The 17,614-nt window shown below is 48.5% G+C and overlaps 3 protein-coding genes across 4 annotated transcripts in view; 2 read left to right on the top strand and 1 right to left on the bottom strand.

Moving 5' to 3' along the window:
• ATP6V1A (ATPase H+ transporting V1 subunit A) overlaps positions 1-2,750 on the top strand; it is a 31,507-nt gene extending 28,757 nt beyond the window's left edge. For both annotated transcript variants that reach the window (XM_075715147.1, XM_075715155.1), the window contains exon 15: positions 447-2,750. In XM_075715147.1, the coding sequence (XP_075571262.1) occupies positions 447-539 (93 nt within the window). In that variant the 3' untranslated portion in view covers positions 540-2,750. The remainder of the gene's footprint in view (positions 1-446) is intronic.
• Positions 2,751-2,972: 222 nt separating this feature from the next.
• On the bottom strand, positions 2,973-6,200 carry DUSP12 (dual specificity phosphatase 12). Its single transcript, XM_075721386.1, has 6 exons — positions 5,917-6,200; positions 5,720-5,833; positions 5,515-5,633; positions 5,254-5,350; positions 4,334-4,520; positions 2,973-3,720 (listed from the first exon to the last, which is right to left on the bottom strand). The coding sequence occupies exons 1-6, from the start codon at positions 6,198-6,200 to the stop codon at positions 3,559-3,561; spliced, it is 963 nt and encodes a 320-aa protein (XP_075577501.1). The 3' UTR covers positions 2,973-3,558.
• A 7,236-nt stretch (positions 6,201-13,436) lies between these two features.
• Positions 13,437-17,411, top strand: TENT5C (terminal nucleotidyltransferase 5C). Its single transcript, XM_075720033.1, has 2 exons — positions 13,437-13,501; positions 16,277-17,411. The coding sequence occupies exons 1-2, from the start codon at positions 13,437-13,439 to the stop codon at positions 17,409-17,411; spliced, it is 1,200 nt and encodes a 399-aa protein (XP_075576148.1).
• The last annotated feature ends 203 nt before the right edge of the window (positions 17,412-17,614 follow it).

Raw genomic sequence — 17,614 nt, 5'->3', positions numbered from 1 at the left:
GCTTCTGCACTTACAGGGGATGCACCCCAAAAAGTACAGCAGAGCATTTCTGAGTCACAAAGATGCTTACTCTGTTTGGTTTGGGGATAGGAGCCGGTATTAATTGCTGCAGCTCATGAGTCACACAGCATTAACTAAGACCCTCAGTATTATTGAATCCTCTCCAAATCAGTTGCTTTTCAATAAAGTAACCACTGCTCACAAAATAAAATTCTCTGTCCAGTATCCATTCTGCCTGCTCACTGAACATGGAAGGAGGATGAGATTTAAACCTTGTGGCTGTTGCTGAGACGGGCAGGAGGTAGAGATGGAGCTATAATGCCTGCTCTGCAGTTAGCAAATGTTAATCCTGAGGTCGAGAAATTACAGCACTGGCAAAGCAGGGTTGTCTTAAGTACCCGAGGCTTTTCCTGACGGATCTGTTCATGTGCCGTGTTATCTTTCAGGACCCTGTCAAAGATGGTGAAACAAAAATCAAGGCGGACTACGCTCAGCTGTTTGAGGACATGCAGAACGCATTTCGCAGTCTGGAAGACTAGACTCGACCTCTGTGACCGCTTCAGTTTGTCCTCTCAATTCCTCATCTCAACTCCTCTGCTTCCCTACCTTACAAGAACGATGCAACAGTACTTGAGTTGATAAATAGCCCTATGTTTTCCCTGTTCATACTCAGAGAGTGTCCTTACAAAACATTCCTCTTGGTTTGTGTTTTGGCATTGCTTTGTGTGTCTGAAATGGTGAGTGATGTGTGAATGGGTCTGGCTGAGTGAGGAAATGCTGTTGTACACTTCTAGGGTGGGAAAAATTTCACCTCGCCTCTCCCAGCTCTCTTGGTAACCGATCTTTCACCTTGAGTGGTAACCAGTTGAGCTGTACCGGCAGAGGAGGTGTAGATCTTAGTGCAGTCACACGGTACATTCTGAGCTGGCAGTGGTAAGGGCATTTACATCTGGCACTTTGCTAAGTGACTATCATGATGTAGAACTCCCTATTCTCGAGCAGAATTTTTGACCATATTCTGATGACGTGTTGATACAACCAAAAATTCTTCAGTGTTCTGTCCCTTCTGCAACCCTCAGCTGAGTCTGTTGGCATTGAAATGTGGTAGTTCTGGATCTCTCCAAGAAGGGACTAACTAGAAGATGAGCATGTACAAGTAGCCAGTATACTTTTGTACACTGGAGAAATAGAATTTTATTTTCCTACTTAATACAGATAGGACTGTTGGACTCAGCATCAGCTCAAATCAAAGCCATAGGTGCTCAGCTTCCAGCAGAATTTTACCTTCTTGCCTCCCACTCACCCCATAAAATTTCACACCACTCAGCTGCTTTAGTTTGTGAAGCTTGTGACTGCTGCTGTGTACTGCAGGACACGCATAGCAAGTTACAGTGATGCCACGTGTGTGGACCAGGAGTACAGTCCTTCCTTGGTGGTGCTCTGTCTGCCAGTGCAGGTTGCCTCCCAGCACAACGCCCAGGTCACGCTAAGGAAAGGAAAGCGTGTGCTTAACCTTCCTCTTCCACCTGTGCCCAGGCGCCCTGTTTGGCAAGGGCACAGAAGGTCCCCAGTTCTCGTGTAGGAGGAACGTACGATGCTACACTTCTGGGGGCAGGGGATGAACGGGGGGGGAGGTTAACAAGTACAAAATGTATTTACTTCTGCCTTGTTGATTACAATGCAAGAGAAACCAGTGACTCTGGTCTTGGGCTCTGTGCTCTGGAAGCACTCTGTCAAGCAGCCGAACTGCTCTCGGGCTCATTTATTGGCAAAACTAGTATGAGATGAAGAATGAGCACAGAGCAGCCTTTCTGTCAAACTCCAAGAGCCCAGCACTCGTACCGTTGCTGCAGAGTGAGGAGAGGGAAAAATGCTGGCACCCTCTCTGGTCTCTGCCTCTCGCTTGTGTCAGGCGGCATCCAGCGCTGCGCTGTCGTGCAGCACTCTGCGCCCAGCTGGGTTCCAGCTGCCATCTACTGCTCTGTTACGGTCGTGAAACAGTAACCGTTGTAGGTGACACCTACACGTGGTAGTGGCGTGGCTATGTAAGTGTGAATTCTGCACTGCAGTATTCCCACCGGCTGCCAGCTTTGAACAGTAGTGATGCAAAGGGAGCTCGTGCTACGGACCAAATGCTGCCACTTCCATTGTGGTATCAACTTGCTGTTTGTCAGGGAGAGCCCGGCTGAAACTTAGAGGGATTAACTATTTTTGGTTCTCCTGCGAGGAACTACTACTACAGCTGATACTCTGGTAGTGAATGGTTAAGTTTACAGCTCACTAAACTTTCAGTGTATGCTGCTTATTTTACCAATGAGCATGTGTGAATGAGTAGTCACTGTCCAAGCCCTTGCTGGATTCCTCATCGTTCGTACCCTTCACCACTGTACTATGTAGCATTTCATGCTAGAAACCAGATGTTCTTATCTCTTTAAATAGAGGATGTTATAAACTTTACAGAAGATGTCTAAGATAATGCAGTTCTAATATTTATTGTGCTGTACCTGGCCCTGAAGTGTGACCAGTTCAAACAGTTTCATATATATTTTTGTCTTTTTTTGTTTTGTGTCTGTTTTCAGTGTTGAGATTCTGATGTTCAGTGTCCTGCAAGTCTTCCCTCCACAGCTGTGGGAGGAATGACAACATGGGCAGAACCCCACCACCTACTTTATCTTGTATATTTCATAATGTATGTTGCTGGGGGAAAAAAAAATAAAAAAGTTGAAGTCAATGAGAATAAAATGGATTTAAATTAGGTCTTTCTGTCCTGTTTTCTTCTGTCAACCCAAACCTGTGCCACAGTGGTGTACAGAGCATGCTGTGCTTCCTTAAAAATCTTACTTTGTTTTAGGGATCTCTTTAAACGTGTAAGCAGCAACGTGGCAGGGACATTTTACCTCAGTTCTCCCACTCCAGTACAGCTTGCATCATCTCCTCAGATATTACATGAAAGGAAGAATTATAGTGCAGTAAATATTCTCTGTGTAGAGATTTTTAGGACTACTTTTATTGTAATACAAGTATAAGTGTGAACTTGCCTTTCACTCCTAGTAGCTGCCATGCATGCTAACACGACAATTTTAACTGTACTTTTTTATGGCACTCTGTTAAGCCTTAAAATATCTCCCTACCGCGTACCTTATGTTGTGGAATATACCTTCTAAAGTCTCAGCTGCGTGTTTCAGACAAACTGATTTGAACTTCTGGATCGGAAGATAAGCAGCACTGCTGGCCACAGCCTGAAAGTAACACGTTAGCAATTATTTTAAATAAGGAATCTTGAGACCTTCTGGAAATAGCAACAGATCAAGTGAGAATATAGTAAAAACCTCACATTCAGGAATTTTTGTACATACTTGACCAGTGTAGAACACCTCTTTGAAGGAAGTGTTTGCTGTTTATATATATTGGAGACACAGAAAGCTTAAATAGAGCAGATGTTCAAGTAATTCCACTGCATTACAAAGGGATGGAAGTCACAAGCTCACTCCTGGCAACCACAGACTATCCAGCAGTTCTCTGTGGACATTAAGAAATTCATCAAGGGAAGGGATGAGTTCAGGTTTTAGCAGCTTGCAGGTTACCAACTGGCAGTGTCTGCACTTCATCCACTCGACTTTTGTGAATCTGGAAGGCAGGTGTCACCCACCGGCCACAGGAACACTGCTCACCCCGCCAGCGGAAGGAGCCCAGCTTCGACGTGCATTTGGGACACAGAAGCTGCAAGAAAAACACATGACCCGCTCTCAGGCACATGCAGAGGTACTTCTACTTAAAATTTACTTCTGTGATACACAAAATTGTGACAACCTGCACTGAGCCAGCTCCTTTCCTTGTAACACTTCACAAGAGGTAAATGGGCTGAAAAACAGGCAAAAAAGCTAAACTGGCATGGCTGGTGTTTGCCATGCCCTGGGGTGTAGCAGGCAACTGTGCTGGCAGAAGGGAGGGAGTGGAAATGCAGCTGCTCGAACCCAGTGTGGTTCCAGGACCATTTTTCCAGCCTCCTAGACCCCAGAAAGCCTCAGTCAGCCTGAGACCACAACAGGTTTTCTAAGTTGCACAAACTCTTTCTCATAATAAAAACTAACAGCAGATAAACCTTGTCCAACACTCTGTTTAGTGTGCTCAGTCCAACAAGACCAGCTCGTTTCCTTCTGAAAGGATATTTAACATTTAGAAATCTGTTCATATGCTGCAAAATTCACACAAGAAAGGCTGGGAGACCTAGGTCCTGTGTGGGGACTTTCACATCAGGGAACAGAACAGTTTGTTCTGCCTTTGCAAAAAAATGGCAGAACATCCGAAAAATAAGGCGCATGCTCCCCTTCACCTGTCCATCCATTACTCCAAGTAACGCTGGCTCCATCCACTGCACGGGCTCAGTGAAGTAAGAGGTACACTTTTCACGGCCATTGCTGCAAAGCTGAGCGGAGTCCGTTATCCTCTTGTGGGCAAAGGCTGTTGGTCCGCTTCCTTCCGCATGGGACAAAATGCTGGAACTACGGAACAGAGCGCGCCTGCCCTCCACAACAGAGGGGGAAAAAGAAGTAAAATAGGTGGGTTTTTACTGGGGAAAGCTACAGACGATAGAAAACATGGAGCTCTTGACAGTAAGTAATTAAGCAGGATTACAAATCCTATATTTTTTTAATTTAGTCTAGGAGGTCAGCAGGCACTGACTCCGTTCAGGGTTGCTTCTTAACAAATCTGGTGATTTGTGTAGTTTTGGGCTCTGCCCCACAGCTGTATGCTGTCTTTTATATAGATCTGTTTTTACACAACTCCTGCCTACTAAAACTTTAAACGTACACTCATGTACTTGAAGAAACCTACACCTAGGAAATAGCAGGATTATTAAATTTCACTTTAAGCAATCCATAAAAGGTAGTTAAAATGCAGTAAACCCCAAAATCTACACGTTTATTCCAGAGAAACTGATTGTCAAAGACAAACTAGAAGTTATGGTTTCAGAGCAAGCAACTTCACAGAGCCAAGTGGAACTAGACCTGCCTATAGAACACGGCAGGTGAGGCTGCACAAGTGCTGCACAGCTTCAAGGAACAAAAGTTTTGTATTTCATAAGATATTTTCATTTGGCTAATTTTCTGTGGCATACACTGTATGGAAACTTAGGGAAGAGCTCATCCCTGTCCTGACAATAATAACATGCCCATTGATTTACACAGGCTATTTTCCTCTTGAGTCAATTTCAAAATGACATTTAATGGGGATGTAAAAAAGGTTCAGTACCTGCATTTCCTGCACCTGTAGAGAACCTCTGTGTTTGGAGTTTGACATAGACTGGTTGGATCAACAGCAAAGACTTCTCGGGGCAGGTCTTGAAGTTCTGCAGAGGGGTCAGTATAAAGTTCCATCATTTCAGGATGGACTGGTCCCACCTGGGACCAGCCTCCACGGGAGCCTCCCCCATGCTCCACTCCAAGTACCCGCCCCAGCTCAAGGCCGATGTCCGCGGACGAGATGGGCCCCGCCGCCGCCCCCGCCACTCACCGGGGTACCTCTCCGTGAGCATCTGCAGCCGGTACCGCTTGTAGAGTGCGCTGCTGCTGTCCACGGCGCAGCCCATGGCCTCGTAGAGCTTCAGCTGCCCCTGGAAACCCGGGTTCACCCTGCGGCGGGGGCGAGAGGAGAGCGGGGTGAGGGAGCGCCGGGCGGGCGGGGAGCCGGGGACGGCGGGCGGGGGACGGGGACCCACTCGGCGTCGGGTTTGGCGGCCCTGACGGCGGCGTAGGCCTCCTCCCAGCCGAGTCCCTCAGTCTTCATGAGGTAGGCGGTCACCACGGCCACGCTGCGGCTCACCCCGGCCTGGCTGCAAGGCAAGAACAGGGCAGGACGGCCGTAAGGAAGGCCGCCCGAGGAGGGCGGCCGGCCCCCCGCCGCCCCGGCCCTCACCAGCGGACGAGGGCGGCGCCGCCGCCCGCCCGCGCCGCGCCGATGAAGGCGGCGCAGTCGTCCAGGCGGCTCAGTAGGTCGGCGCCGGGCTCGTCCCGCGCCCGGACGTGCATGGCCCGCACCCCCGGCACCGCCGGCGGCTCCTCCGCGTCCACCGTCAGCACCGCCACCACCCCCGCCGCCGCCAGAGACTCCGGAGACGAGCACGACTCCGCGCCGCCCACGTAGAGCCCCGGCAGCACCGGGACCATCCCGCCGCCACGGCAAACCGTAGGCACCGACATGGCGGCGGGCTCGCCACGGCTAGGCAGGGCGCCGCCCCCAAGATGGCGGGGCCGGGGCTGCGGCCGCCACTCCCAACATGGCGCCTGGCCGCGCCCTCGCGCGGCTGCCGAGGTGCCCCACGGGAAGGGCGTTGCCATGGAGACGGCGGCGACCGTGTTGTCGCCGCTGGGCCCGGCCTCCGCGGCCCCGGCCAGTATTTAAGTAATAATTTCCGTAATAATCCTCACACATCTGTGAGTACCGGTGCAATTCTCTCCTCCCCAAGTCCACAGGTGTCTATCTCACCTCGTCCTTTTTAAAATCGAGGGATGTCCCACCTCCCTGTCCCATCTGCTTATGAACGCTCAGAAAACAAATACATATCATTAAAGAATCTCCCAATATGTTGCTATTAAATCCCATTTTTTTAAAAATTAATCTTACACAGTGGGAGTGCAGTCGGCACGCAGAATAAAGCTGACAGCAGTTAGCCTTAGCTCTAGATTGAGGCTTCTCATTTAGGACTCAAACTGCAAGCACCTTTTTAAAGTCACAGGTTTTCCATCCCTGTGAACCTTTTTTGTTACGCATGTTATGAACCAGTTACACTTCCCATTGCAACCTAAACTGGAAGCCAGACCAAATAATTCCTTACTGGCTTCGTTTGAAACGTCTGAATAGGCTCTTGCCACTGAAAATCAAATGTCTGGCCCAGCTTGAAAACGGCCCCACTCCTCTGTTTTATAGTAGCTCTCATGCAATGAGTAGAATTTGAACTGCAAAACGGGAATTGTAACTAAATCCAGATTTTTATTCTGATCTCTTACTGCTAGCTGAGCCATGATTTGCATTCAGCACTGAAATCCGATGCAGTGTAGACAAGAGGCGTCATATCTTCTGGTAATCTTCCTTGATTCCTTGATTGTTACATGTGACACCACTCAAGACTATGGGGCAATGCAGAAATCTTGGTGCCACCACTTTTTTTCTGCCCATCATAAGGTTCAGGTCTGTTCTGTGTTGAAAGAAGACAAGAGCACTCACTTTTCCTCCCATAGGTAAGGATACTCTCCCTTAGCTCTTAGCTGAATGCCTGTGCAAAACACTACCACCCAACGCATCACCAGCCCTAGCTTCTCCTTCTTGTCTCCAAAGACCCCAGCGTTTCACTTCCTCCCGGAGCCTTTTTGTCCAAAGGGATCTATCTCCACCATGCAGCTGCAAGTTTTACCCAGCACAGGCCAGACTTGCAAGTTTCAGAGCAGAGGTAAAATGTCAGCTTTCATTAGAAAGAGCTATGGTAAAGCTATCTCCTCATGTGGGACATGTAACCTTACCCTCCCTCCCCTGATGAGATAAGAGAGCCTGAAAGCCCTAATTATCTGTCACTGGGAGTATTGTTCTAGCGCAGCTCTGTACGAGAGAGCTGCAGGTAAAAGTGTTGCAAAAACTGTCTGCAAGGGCCTCTTGCATCCTTGCAGGATGCCGGCTGGCCACAGAGGAGGTGAGACCAGCAGTTGCCTCAGACCTACCAGGGTGAGACTGAAACCTGGTGCAAAGGGAGATTGTTATTCCCTCCCCACAGGAGAGGCGGATGGAGCTGGGGTACCAGGGAGCCGCTGTCACGCTGCAGAAGGGATGGGCCACCGCAGAGATCCTGCTGAGGAGGCTCTTCAAGGACTCACTCACCAGTGCCAGCAGGGAGCACGCACCAGTGGTCAGCCTCGCTGGGAGATGGACCAGTGGGACAGCAGCTTCCAGAGCTGTAGAGTTTCTATGTGGTGCTGGTGGCCCACCGAGCAGACCGAGACGGCTCTTTGTAGTTGAGATGGGCCCCAAGGCTTCTGACAGTGCCAGTCCACCGCAGCTTAAAGTTTGCTGTCACCCTGCCTTGCCTCCCGTGCTTGTCCTAGTGTGACTGTGTGGTGGCCCGGCTGGCAAGCTGCTCCAGCCAAAGGCAAATCCCCTCTTTGGATGGATGAGTTTTAAATTGCATAAACCTGACCCTAAGCAAAGGGTGTGACTATGTATCTGAGGATGGGGAGGCTCTGACAACTCTCATTTAAATTATTTTAAGCTACAATACTGTGTTACTTGTGCAAAACCTCCTTTCCAGTTGCCATTGCCACCAGTTAGAAATAAAGGGCCTATTGAAAGTTTGCAGACAATTTTTCAATAAAAGCCCCTATAATCTAGCAAAGCAAAAAAACATACTGAAAAGAAAGACAGGTGGAAATTAAAACCAGAGCAAACTGTATATGGACCTTTAGTCATGAAAGCAGTTAACAATTGCAGCCAACTGCCATGGGGAAACATCCATCTCTTGAGCAATGTGAAGCAAGTCTGCAGGCAAGTGCAAGTTATTGAAGGGGCTATGAGTTTTATAGCGGGATTGTATTATCCAGGGATTATATGAGTTCTAAGAGGTGGTTAATCATCTCTGTTTGCCTTCAAATCTGTGAATTTGCAGGGGCAAACAGTACCGTCTGCAACTAAAAACAGTGGCAGAGTCGAGAGGTGGGGCTCGCAGATGCAGACTCCCAGGGGTCGGTCTAGTTGTGGTATGACCACTACACCCCTCCGCAACGGCTCCTGGGGCCATGGATGACAATGGAATGTGAAAAAGATGTGATTTCAAAGTGAAAACCTGTAGTGGGGGAAAGTACAAAATGCACGGGGCAGAGCACGCGGGCAGCTCAGCACGTAAGAGCTTCGCACAACCGAGGCTGCGCTCCCTAAACAACCTCGCTGTTTCTCTGTACCCCTCTTTGCTGTGTTTGCCACCTGCAGCCTGAGGCAATGTGTCCTGAGTTTGCTCATGACTCCCAAAATAGAGTAAATATTTTTTTCAGTCTGATTTGCAAACCCTTGTTCTCCCCCCACCTCCGCCTCCCCACTTCAGCCTTTGTCTTCTCCTGCACCACTGAAATTTTTGACGGTTCGTTCTCCCCTGGGTTCCAGGAAACCCTGTGACTAATTAAGCAGTTGGGGCAAGCTCAGGTGGAAGGAAAAAACAAGTCAGATGACGGACCGCTGCCCACTCGCTCCAGCGAGTAAATTCCATCTCAGCATGTGTCTACCCTGCTACTTCGTAAGGGAAAAGAAAATGCCGGGCTTCCCTGGGCTGCCTGCTCTGGAGCCTCACAACACAACCGGATCTGCAAAACTGAGTCTCCTGCTGCAAAAGCAAAAGTACCAGGGGCCCGGGCAGAGGCGTAACCGCCTCTTCCTTACTGGAAGAATTTGGCCTGTGTACTTTGTCATACATTCGAGTGGCTCTGTTGGTTCAGGCTTTTAAGCAGTTTGGGGCGTATACAGCAGAGGGTTCATGAGAAGAAGAGTCCACAGCCCACAGCCCGAATTGCCAGAGGTGGCACGCAGCAAAGCAGTGGAAGGGCTAACAGGTGGGGACATCTTCAAAACGACATTTGTGAGAGACAGCAACTCTGGGGTTCTGCGTCCTCCTTGCGTCTAAACGCAGCAGGAGCTCAGAGCTCCCACATGGCATGGGTCCTTCTGGTGAAGGGGCCTGGTGGCATTTCGTGCCCCTTGGAGAAGGAGCGTCTCTTGGCTTTTGCTGAGCTCAGAACTTGGTGGGAGCTGGGAAGCCCCACATGGTAACATATCATCCCTTGGAGCAGGAACTTCCCAGCTGTCGCTATGCTTCTAGTGCCAAATTTAGCCTCAGATTTTTGAAGGACTGCTGTTCCCTCCATTAGTACACTCTGCGTGTCTATACTGGACTTCACGCGTCTACTGTTATCCATGTATCGGGAGGAAGGATTGCCGCATCTCCCCGCAGGAAACCTCAAAGGCTTGTAAAGGCAGGCAGCAACAGAGAAAGGGGCTCACTCCTGATACTCTGCAGGAGGATTTCACCATAACCCCACGTGGGTGGGATGCTCCTACCTGTCTCCACGCTCTTGGCATCTGCAGACATGCAGTTACTCCATGTGTCAGACAAAAAAGAAGAGTTTCCCAACTGCAGGTTTGATGCTCAATTACAGAATGGAGCATGACAGCTACTACTACCGCATATTAATAACTCTGCTTCACTTTATGGCTTTAACAGCTGTAGCAACCAAGATTTATAATGACACATTACGTTCAGCAATACATCACGTAAGGAAACTAATCTGACAGTGCCAGGTCACTGAGCTGACTTACAAGTTTTTAAGTGCGTTTCTTCTGCCAAATTTGCTGCCCTATTTACTGGATTAAAATGAACAAGTTGCACTGTGTTCATAAAACTCCATACTTGCCTCTGTTTTGGCAGCTCCCAGACCTTTTTTCCCGCTGTCACGCTGCCGTACCAGCAGCCATTTGGTCCTTCTTCTTTCCCCATCTTCTCTTTTGAAAACCCTTTGAAACAGGTCTCGTGGGGTGTATCCTGAAGGGGAGAACACCACCGGACAGGAGAGGGGGGACTGTAGCAGGGAGGAGGTGCTGGGGACACGGGCAGAGATGAGGGATGGAGCGGCTGTGCAGAAGGGCAAGATGGTGGTTGTCCAAGGGCAGAGGGGAACTGCAGGTGCTGCCACTCACTGCCTCTCGGCAGGAGTTTGTCTGTATCCTGGTCGCTCTCGGAGAAAGGATGGCTTGCAAAGATTGGGATCATCTGTTACTTCTCCCTGGACTTGGAGTTACAGCTGACAGTGGGAAAGTCAGTCCTAAATGAACATTAAACATTAAGACTGTACCCTGCAGCGGGGTCTGGGCCCGCATCAGAGCCACCTCGGCAGCCACAGCACCTGAGCAGTAACCCATGGTTTTTAATCTCCCATCTTGCCAGCGGGCTGTGTGCTTCCACGTTTTCCATCCTCATGGCACAGTAATCCACCGCACAGACACAGGCAGATGGATAGCAGAAGGCTGGTTCTCATCAGGGGTAAATGGGCTCATTCTCCTAGACATTCATTACTCAAAGACGCATTCCTCATTATTCCTGCAACCTACCTAGGAGTCTGGTCCAGCAGTCTTTAAATGGCGCTTCAAAATCCCATCCCATGGACCCCTTCTGCGGGACGAATGAAAAGCGATTAAAAAGAACAAGTGTATTGTCAGGAGGTTTAAATTCATGGCAGACAGTGCTGCGCTTCCACTGACAAATACTCAAGGTCTGCAAATCAGAGGAGGCAGAAAACACCTCAGGTACCCAGTCTTTAAGACAGAGTTGAGATGCCTTTTTTTTTTACAAACGTTTTTGTGAAACAAGAATTTGTAAACAAATAATGTAAAGTGCGAACCTTTTATTAATACCTTGACATCTGTAATAGCAGCATGTGCTGCCATTTACCTTTGCCTTTACTGGTATCTAATGAATACTGCAAACAGAAAACAGTTTTCAACATGTAATTTAATTGCTGTTTGCCCATGGGGCAACAGAAAATATACTGTCCAAAATTATCAGTTACTGCCATAAACCAGTAATATTTCAGGCAAAAATATTGCTGAAGAAATATTCTGAAGAGGGAAGACCACTCACTATTTTAACCTCCAAGTGAGATATTTCCTTACTGGTGGTTATGCCTCCGTCATTTCTGCTACTACTTTTTTTTTTGAGTTCCCTATTTCTCTTTCTTGTTTTAGAAACACAGGAAAAAAAATGTTGAGAGAGAGATCTGGATCCTCACGTCCAACTCTGTACCACCACAGGCAATCATATTATGTATTTTCTTTTCTAGCTCTGTCTCAAAATGAGTTCGTTTTATTCCCTCCCTCCCTCCTGCGATGCTCTGAATTTGTGATTATCTCATCAGGCAAAAAGATGGTAACTTGTCTTGAACCTAATTCTTGTGTCAATATTATTCTTTAATTTAAACAGCTCTTTTTGTTTCCTGTTATTTGTCCCAATGGTGTGCTATCAGAGAAAAATAAATACATAAAGCAAGCCACCCACCCATATTGCTGCTTAGATTTGGCTTTGTGGTGAAAGAAGGCAAGCCTGTCTGTGTTTGCTCAGCAGAGGAGCTTTTCAGTTTCCTCTTACAAGGTCAGCTCTTCTGCGTGTGTGCGCAGGTTTTAATTCATCTTTCTTGACTGTGTATGACCAAACAGGGTAACAGATGTGTTGGGTTTTTTCCCCAATACTTTGTAAATACTTTTTTAGCTCTACTAGAAACACGTCAACCAGCCTGTCCTAGGTTAAGTTTTGCTTTCCCCCCGCCCCTATTGAGTCCTGATTATCCTACAAAAGGCAAACACCCCAGGTCCCTTCTCTCCTTTTTTGCTGAAACACTGAGAGTTTACAGGAGAAATTGTAGCTTTTATCCCCGCAGTGCACGATCTTGCGCCGTGTACTATTAGACACCAGCCGATTTTTATTACTCTGTATCTCCAAGTTATTGCTTCCTGTCTAATAGTTCTGCCCTCCTCCATGCCTCCAGGGCCTCCCACGGCCCATCAGCTGTGGTTCTCAGTAGCACGCCGTTTCAACGCTTTTGCCGTGTCCTTGCGAGCGCATCCTTGCAGTTTTTGGATGAACTCCTAGTTCGGCTGTTCCCGATGCCGCACCGTAGCAACCTCTTCAGAGAAACCTGGAAATTTTAGCTATATGCTGACAGTTATTCTGCCTGAGACAAGGTACCTTTCAGGAAAGCCGTGTTGTATTTCAGCCTGCTTTTCGTTCTAGTCCACTTCCCTTATTATTCCCTTATTCCCTTGAAATGTTTAGGCTATTGCTTTCCCTTCCAGTTGTACGTCTATGGGGGGGTGTCGTGGTTTAAGCCCAGTCGGCAACTAATAGCACCATACCAGCTACGAGGAAGAAAATTAACTCTCTCCCGGCTGAAACCGGACGGGAGTGAGGGGGGAGCGGAGAGCGATCGCTGGCCTTCGTGGGCGCGGGGCGGACACCCCCGTCCTCTTTCCCCCCTACCCCCCCGATCCCCGCCGGGCTCCCGGGCCGAGCGCCCGGCGGACCCGAACGGCGGCCAAACCCGCCCCCGCTCCCCCGCGGCGGGAAGGCTGGGGCGGGAGGGGGGTGTGCGTGAGGGGGGGAGCCCCGCAGCAGCGGCCGTTACGGGGGCTGCCGTTACGGAGGCGGCCGTTACTTGCCGCCGCCGCCTCGCGCCCCGCCCGCCGGTTACCTCACGGCGGAGGGGGGCGGGGCGGGCCGGCGGCGCGGCGATAAAGGGCGGGCGCGGAGGGTGGGGGGGAGGCGTGCGCGCGAGGCTGGCGCGGTTGCTCGGGGTTGCGCGGCGCGGCTGAGCTGACCGGTGAGCGGCGGGGGAGGGAGGGGGAGGATGGCGGCGAGGATGGCTCGGGTTTCGGCTCCCGGCTCCGCTCCGGGGCAGAGCCGGCGCGGCGGGCGGGGTCGCTTCCATGAGGCATCTCCTCGAGGCAAGCGCTTGGTAACGCTTATTTTTCGTTGTTGTTGTTGCTGCCGTTGTTTGAAACGGCTTGACGGCAAGCTCCGCGTGCCCCAGGTGAGCGCGGGTCCTGCGTGGGCGGAGCGGAGCCTGCGGTGCGCCGCGTGAATTGCCCCTTGCGGTGCCGCCGAGAGCGCTCAGCTCCCCTCTGGAGGGAAAGCGCCCGGTAAAGGAAGGTGAGCCTCCCCGCCTGCAGTGCCGCTCGGCTTGGAAGGGGACTTGTAGCACCCTAGTGTCACAGGGGTACTGCTTGCTGCAGGTACGGCCCTCTAAATTTTTTTGGGTGTTGTGTCAAACTGTATGTCTTCTAGGGAAATCTCCTGCTGCGGAGTAATGTACTTCGTCGTGACAGAGGTGAAGGCACGTTGTCCTTGCTCCTTCTGCCTCTGATTTGAGATTTGCATCCAAGTGAAGCTACAGTACTCTTTACGCTGGGTGTTAAAAATAGGTAGTGCCTGTCATCTTCAGAGTTGTTTTCTTCCCAGTGAATGAGCATCGTCAGGTATCGGACCTTCTTGTGGTAGAACACGTTGGCGGTGAAACAAGAGGCATGCGAACTGCTCGTGTCCCAAGTACGCTAAAGTCACTAAGATCCTGTTGTCGCTAACATAAATCTTGCAGAGTAGGCAAACACGTGAGTGTGTTTGGTGTAGGAGGCTTCATAGGTTGACAGCCTGACAATTAAACTCTCTACTGAACTGGAAGTGAAATACTTCATCTTCCCCCCCAACACCAGCAGCAGTGCGCATTATCCTCCTAGGTGAGGATCACCAAACAGAACCAAGTGTGTACGGTGGGGTGGGAAGCACTGCTCAGAGTCCTTTCTGGTCACTGGGTGGGCTGCGTGTGTTGTCTTGGCTGCTGAGAAGGCTGCAGATGGGAAGGAGGAGAGGGAATGCTTTCAGAGGCAGTAGCGGAAAGCACTTGCAGCTTAGGCTAGAAGTTATGGAAGACTCTTGTGTTCTTTAGTGGATCTTTAGCAGATCTGAAGGATTTAATGAAAATATAGTGGTTTTAAGGTGAAAATGTACTTGAATGTGTTTGAAGTGCCTGAGGGTAACTGCTGGCAGGCTTGATGTCTCCAGGTTTATGCTGCATTGCAGCCTTAAGGATTGAGTTTGAAGAACCCCTTGATTTGTCCTGGGCTAACCATTTTACGAATCACGGGTTTGTTTCGTGCCTGCTGAAGCTGATGTGACTCACAGCAGCAGAGCTTGTAATGCAGCAGCTCATGCTGAAGGGCAGAAACTGATTCCTCAGGAGCATTTTTACCTTACTGTATATTTTATCTAGGATTTGACTCCATCCTGTGGAGGAGGTGACAGGTCAAATGAGCTGTTCAAAAACCAAAAGCTGGAAGAGGACAGGCATGAAATGATAATAGCTGCTCTTTGAATCTTGCTTAAAAAGTGTTCTGTGCACTATGTTGATGCATGTTAGGAAACTGTATAGTTGGGTTTTAAATTCCTGGTAGGCAAGAGTTAACTGCCTTAAGTCTGACTAGTCTGACCTTGGCAGCTGCAGTCTTCACAAGTACTTGGGGCAGAAGAAGGTGAGGCCTCAATTAGACTGTAGCTGTCAGGAAGCACCTGGCCACAATAGAAACCTGGAACACTTAAAAAGAGAAAAGTGTATTAATACCAGTTGGAGTTGTGTGACTGTAGAACATATGTAAGTATCTACATACTTCAAAACACAAGTGACTTAAGCACAAGAGAATGATCTGGTCGACTGTGACAAGACTCCTTAAAAAGTACAAAAGTTCACATGAGGCTGTGACCAAGTCCAGTCAGTGAGGTTCTCAAGTCCTTCGTCTTAGAGTAACACTAATGTGATATACATCATCTGAATATATGCCAGCTCTTACAAGCTTGTTTGACCTTCACAAATGAGCAAAAGGTTGGGACAAGTGTGAATATTTCCAAAAAGGTATTTTTTTATGCAATGTATCTGAAGAAGGGTAAAGAGTTGCTTACAAAGATGAGTGCAAATTGAACGGTTGTTATCTAACTTTGCAGCTGAAATTCTGTCCAGGATGCTGAAGTGCTGTCACTTTTTGCAGGAGCAAGGTGTACTTGGCTTTTATCCCATGAGTGGTAGATGCTGGATGGTTGAAAAAGGAAAAACTTCTATAAAAAGGAAGAAATCTTGTATCTCTGGTGTAATTAAAGTGCTTTCAGTGGACTGGATGTCTAAGCCCTGAAACTAACACCTGAGTGTCTTCCATTGCTGTGTTAGTTGGAGAGAGCAGTTTGAGCTTTATGTGTAATGAAGCAAGTTTCAAAGCTTGACTTTCAGAAGTGCTTTGCAGTTATGGCTCTTGCTGGCTTCAGCTGGTGCTGCAGATGATCTTAAACTTAGGCAAAGCTTATGTGTTATCCTCGTTGATAGTTTTGCTTTGACGCAAACTGCTTTGCTGAAGTAGTTAACACTGCCTCACCAAAAAAGCTACAATGACAACTAAATTTTTTGCCTGCACCAATAGAGAAGTTGAGTATCACTTCAGGTGAAAGGCTTGCTGATAATCATTAGTACATAGAATTATTTCATTCTAGTTTGCATCTCTACATGTAGACAGGAAAGCAGAGCATAGGATATATCTAGGAAGTGTAAAAGTCTGACTTGTCTTTTTTTTTTTTTCTTATTCCACCTCCCTACAGTTTCTTTGGAGAAGAAAAAAACCCTAAGATGGCAGGCAAAGGAAGTAACACAGACTGCATGTCATGCAGTGTACTGAACTGGGAGCAGGTCAGCCGTCTGCATGAGGTTCTTACAGAGGTGGTTCCGATCCATGGACGAGGTAACTTCCCAACGCTGAAGATAACTCTGAAGGACATTGTTCAGACTGTTCGGAGTAGGTTGAGTGAAGCAGGCATTGTGGTACACGATGTTCGTCTGAATGGCTCTGCAGCTGGTCATGTCCTGGTCAAGGATAATGGGTTGGGATGCAAAGACCTGGATCTCATTTTTCAAGTTTCTCTTCCAAGTGAGGCAGAGTTTCAGTTAGTTCGAGATGTGGTGTTGCGATCCCTCTTGAATTTCTTGCCAGAAGGAGTAAGCAAGCTAAAAATCAGTCCAGTAACACTGAAGGAAGCCTACATCCAGAAGCTAGTCAAAGTGTATACAGAGTCTGACCGTTGGAGCTTGATATCACTTTCCAACAAACATGGCAGGAACGTGGAGCTGAAGTTTGTAGACTGTATACGACGACAGTTTGAGTTCAGTGTGGACTCCTTCCAAATCATACTGGACTCGCTGCTCTTTTACTATGACTACTCGGAAACCCCCATGTCAGAGCACTTCCATCCAACGGTGATCGGGGAGAGTATGTATGGAGACTTTGAAGCAGCTTTTGATCACCTCCAGAACAAGCTGATAGCTACCAAAAATCCTGAAGAGATCCGAGGTGGTGGGCTTCTGAAATATAGTAACCTCTTAGTACGAGACTTCAGGCCCATGGATAAGGATGAGATCAAAACATTAGAGCGCTACATGTGCTCCCGATTCTTCATAGACTTCCCAGACATCCTGGATCAGCAGCGCAAACTAGAGACCTACCTCCAGAACCACTTCTCCAAAGAAGAGAGGAGCAAATATGACTACCTCATGATTCTGCGCAGGGTGGTAAATGAGAGCACAGTCTGTCTCATGGGACATGAACGAAGGCAGACTCTCAACTTGATTTCTCTGCTAGCACTCAAAGTACTGGCAGAACAAAACATCATCCCTAATGCCACTAATGTTACCTGTTACTACCAGCCAGCACCTTACGTTAGTGATGTAAACTTCAGCAACTACTATCTTGCAAATGCTCCTGTGCCGTACAGCCAGTCCTATCCTACTTGGTTGCCTTGCAATTGATTGTTTCACTTGAGCATTCTTGAGTGGAGGCTACTGAAGGCCAAGATGCTGAGTGTTTATAAAGACAATTAATAACTGTCAGTTGGAGGTTTTCTAATGGAAACATGACTGCATTGGACTGCCGATTTCCTGGTGTGCAGTAGGAGTATGCAACCAGGTGACCTGCTATGAACCTTTCAGTATATTTCTATAAATGCAGAGAA

The sequence above is a fragment of the Pelecanus crispus genome, chromosome 1, assembly GCF_030463565.1.
Source record: "Pelecanus crispus isolate bPelCri1 chromosome 1, bPelCri1.pri, whole genome shotgun sequence".
Taxonomy (NCBI): Eukaryota; Metazoa; Chordata; class Aves; order Pelecaniformes; family Pelecanidae; genus Pelecanus; species Pelecanus crispus.
The sequence above is the reverse complement of the archived record's forward strand: the minus strand, read 5'-3'. Positions and strand labels throughout refer to the sequence as shown.

Bases quoted from the DNA above. Each gene is read 5' to 3' on its own strand.
- DUSP12 (XM_075721386.1), bottom strand. From the start codon at position 6,200: ATGTCGGTGCCTACGGTTTGCCGTGGCGGCGGGATGGTCCCGGTGCTG. The intron at 5,834-5,916 runs GTGAGGGCCGGG...CTTGCCTTGCAG, and splicing joins GGCGCCGCCCTCGTCCGCTG to CCAGGCCGGGGTGAGCCGCA. The intron at 5,351-5,514 runs GTGAGTGGCGGG...ACCCCTCTGCAG, and splicing joins GCTCACGGAGAGGTACCCCG to AACTTCAAGACCTGCCCCGA.
- TENT5C (XM_075720033.1), top strand. From the start codon at position 13,437: ATGGCTCGGGTTTCGGCTCCCGGCTCCGCTCCGGGGCAGAGCCGGCGC. The intron at 13,502-16,276 runs CCATGAGGCATC...CTGCATGTCATG, and splicing joins CGCGGCGGGCGGGGTCGCTT to CAGTGTACTGAACTGGGAGC.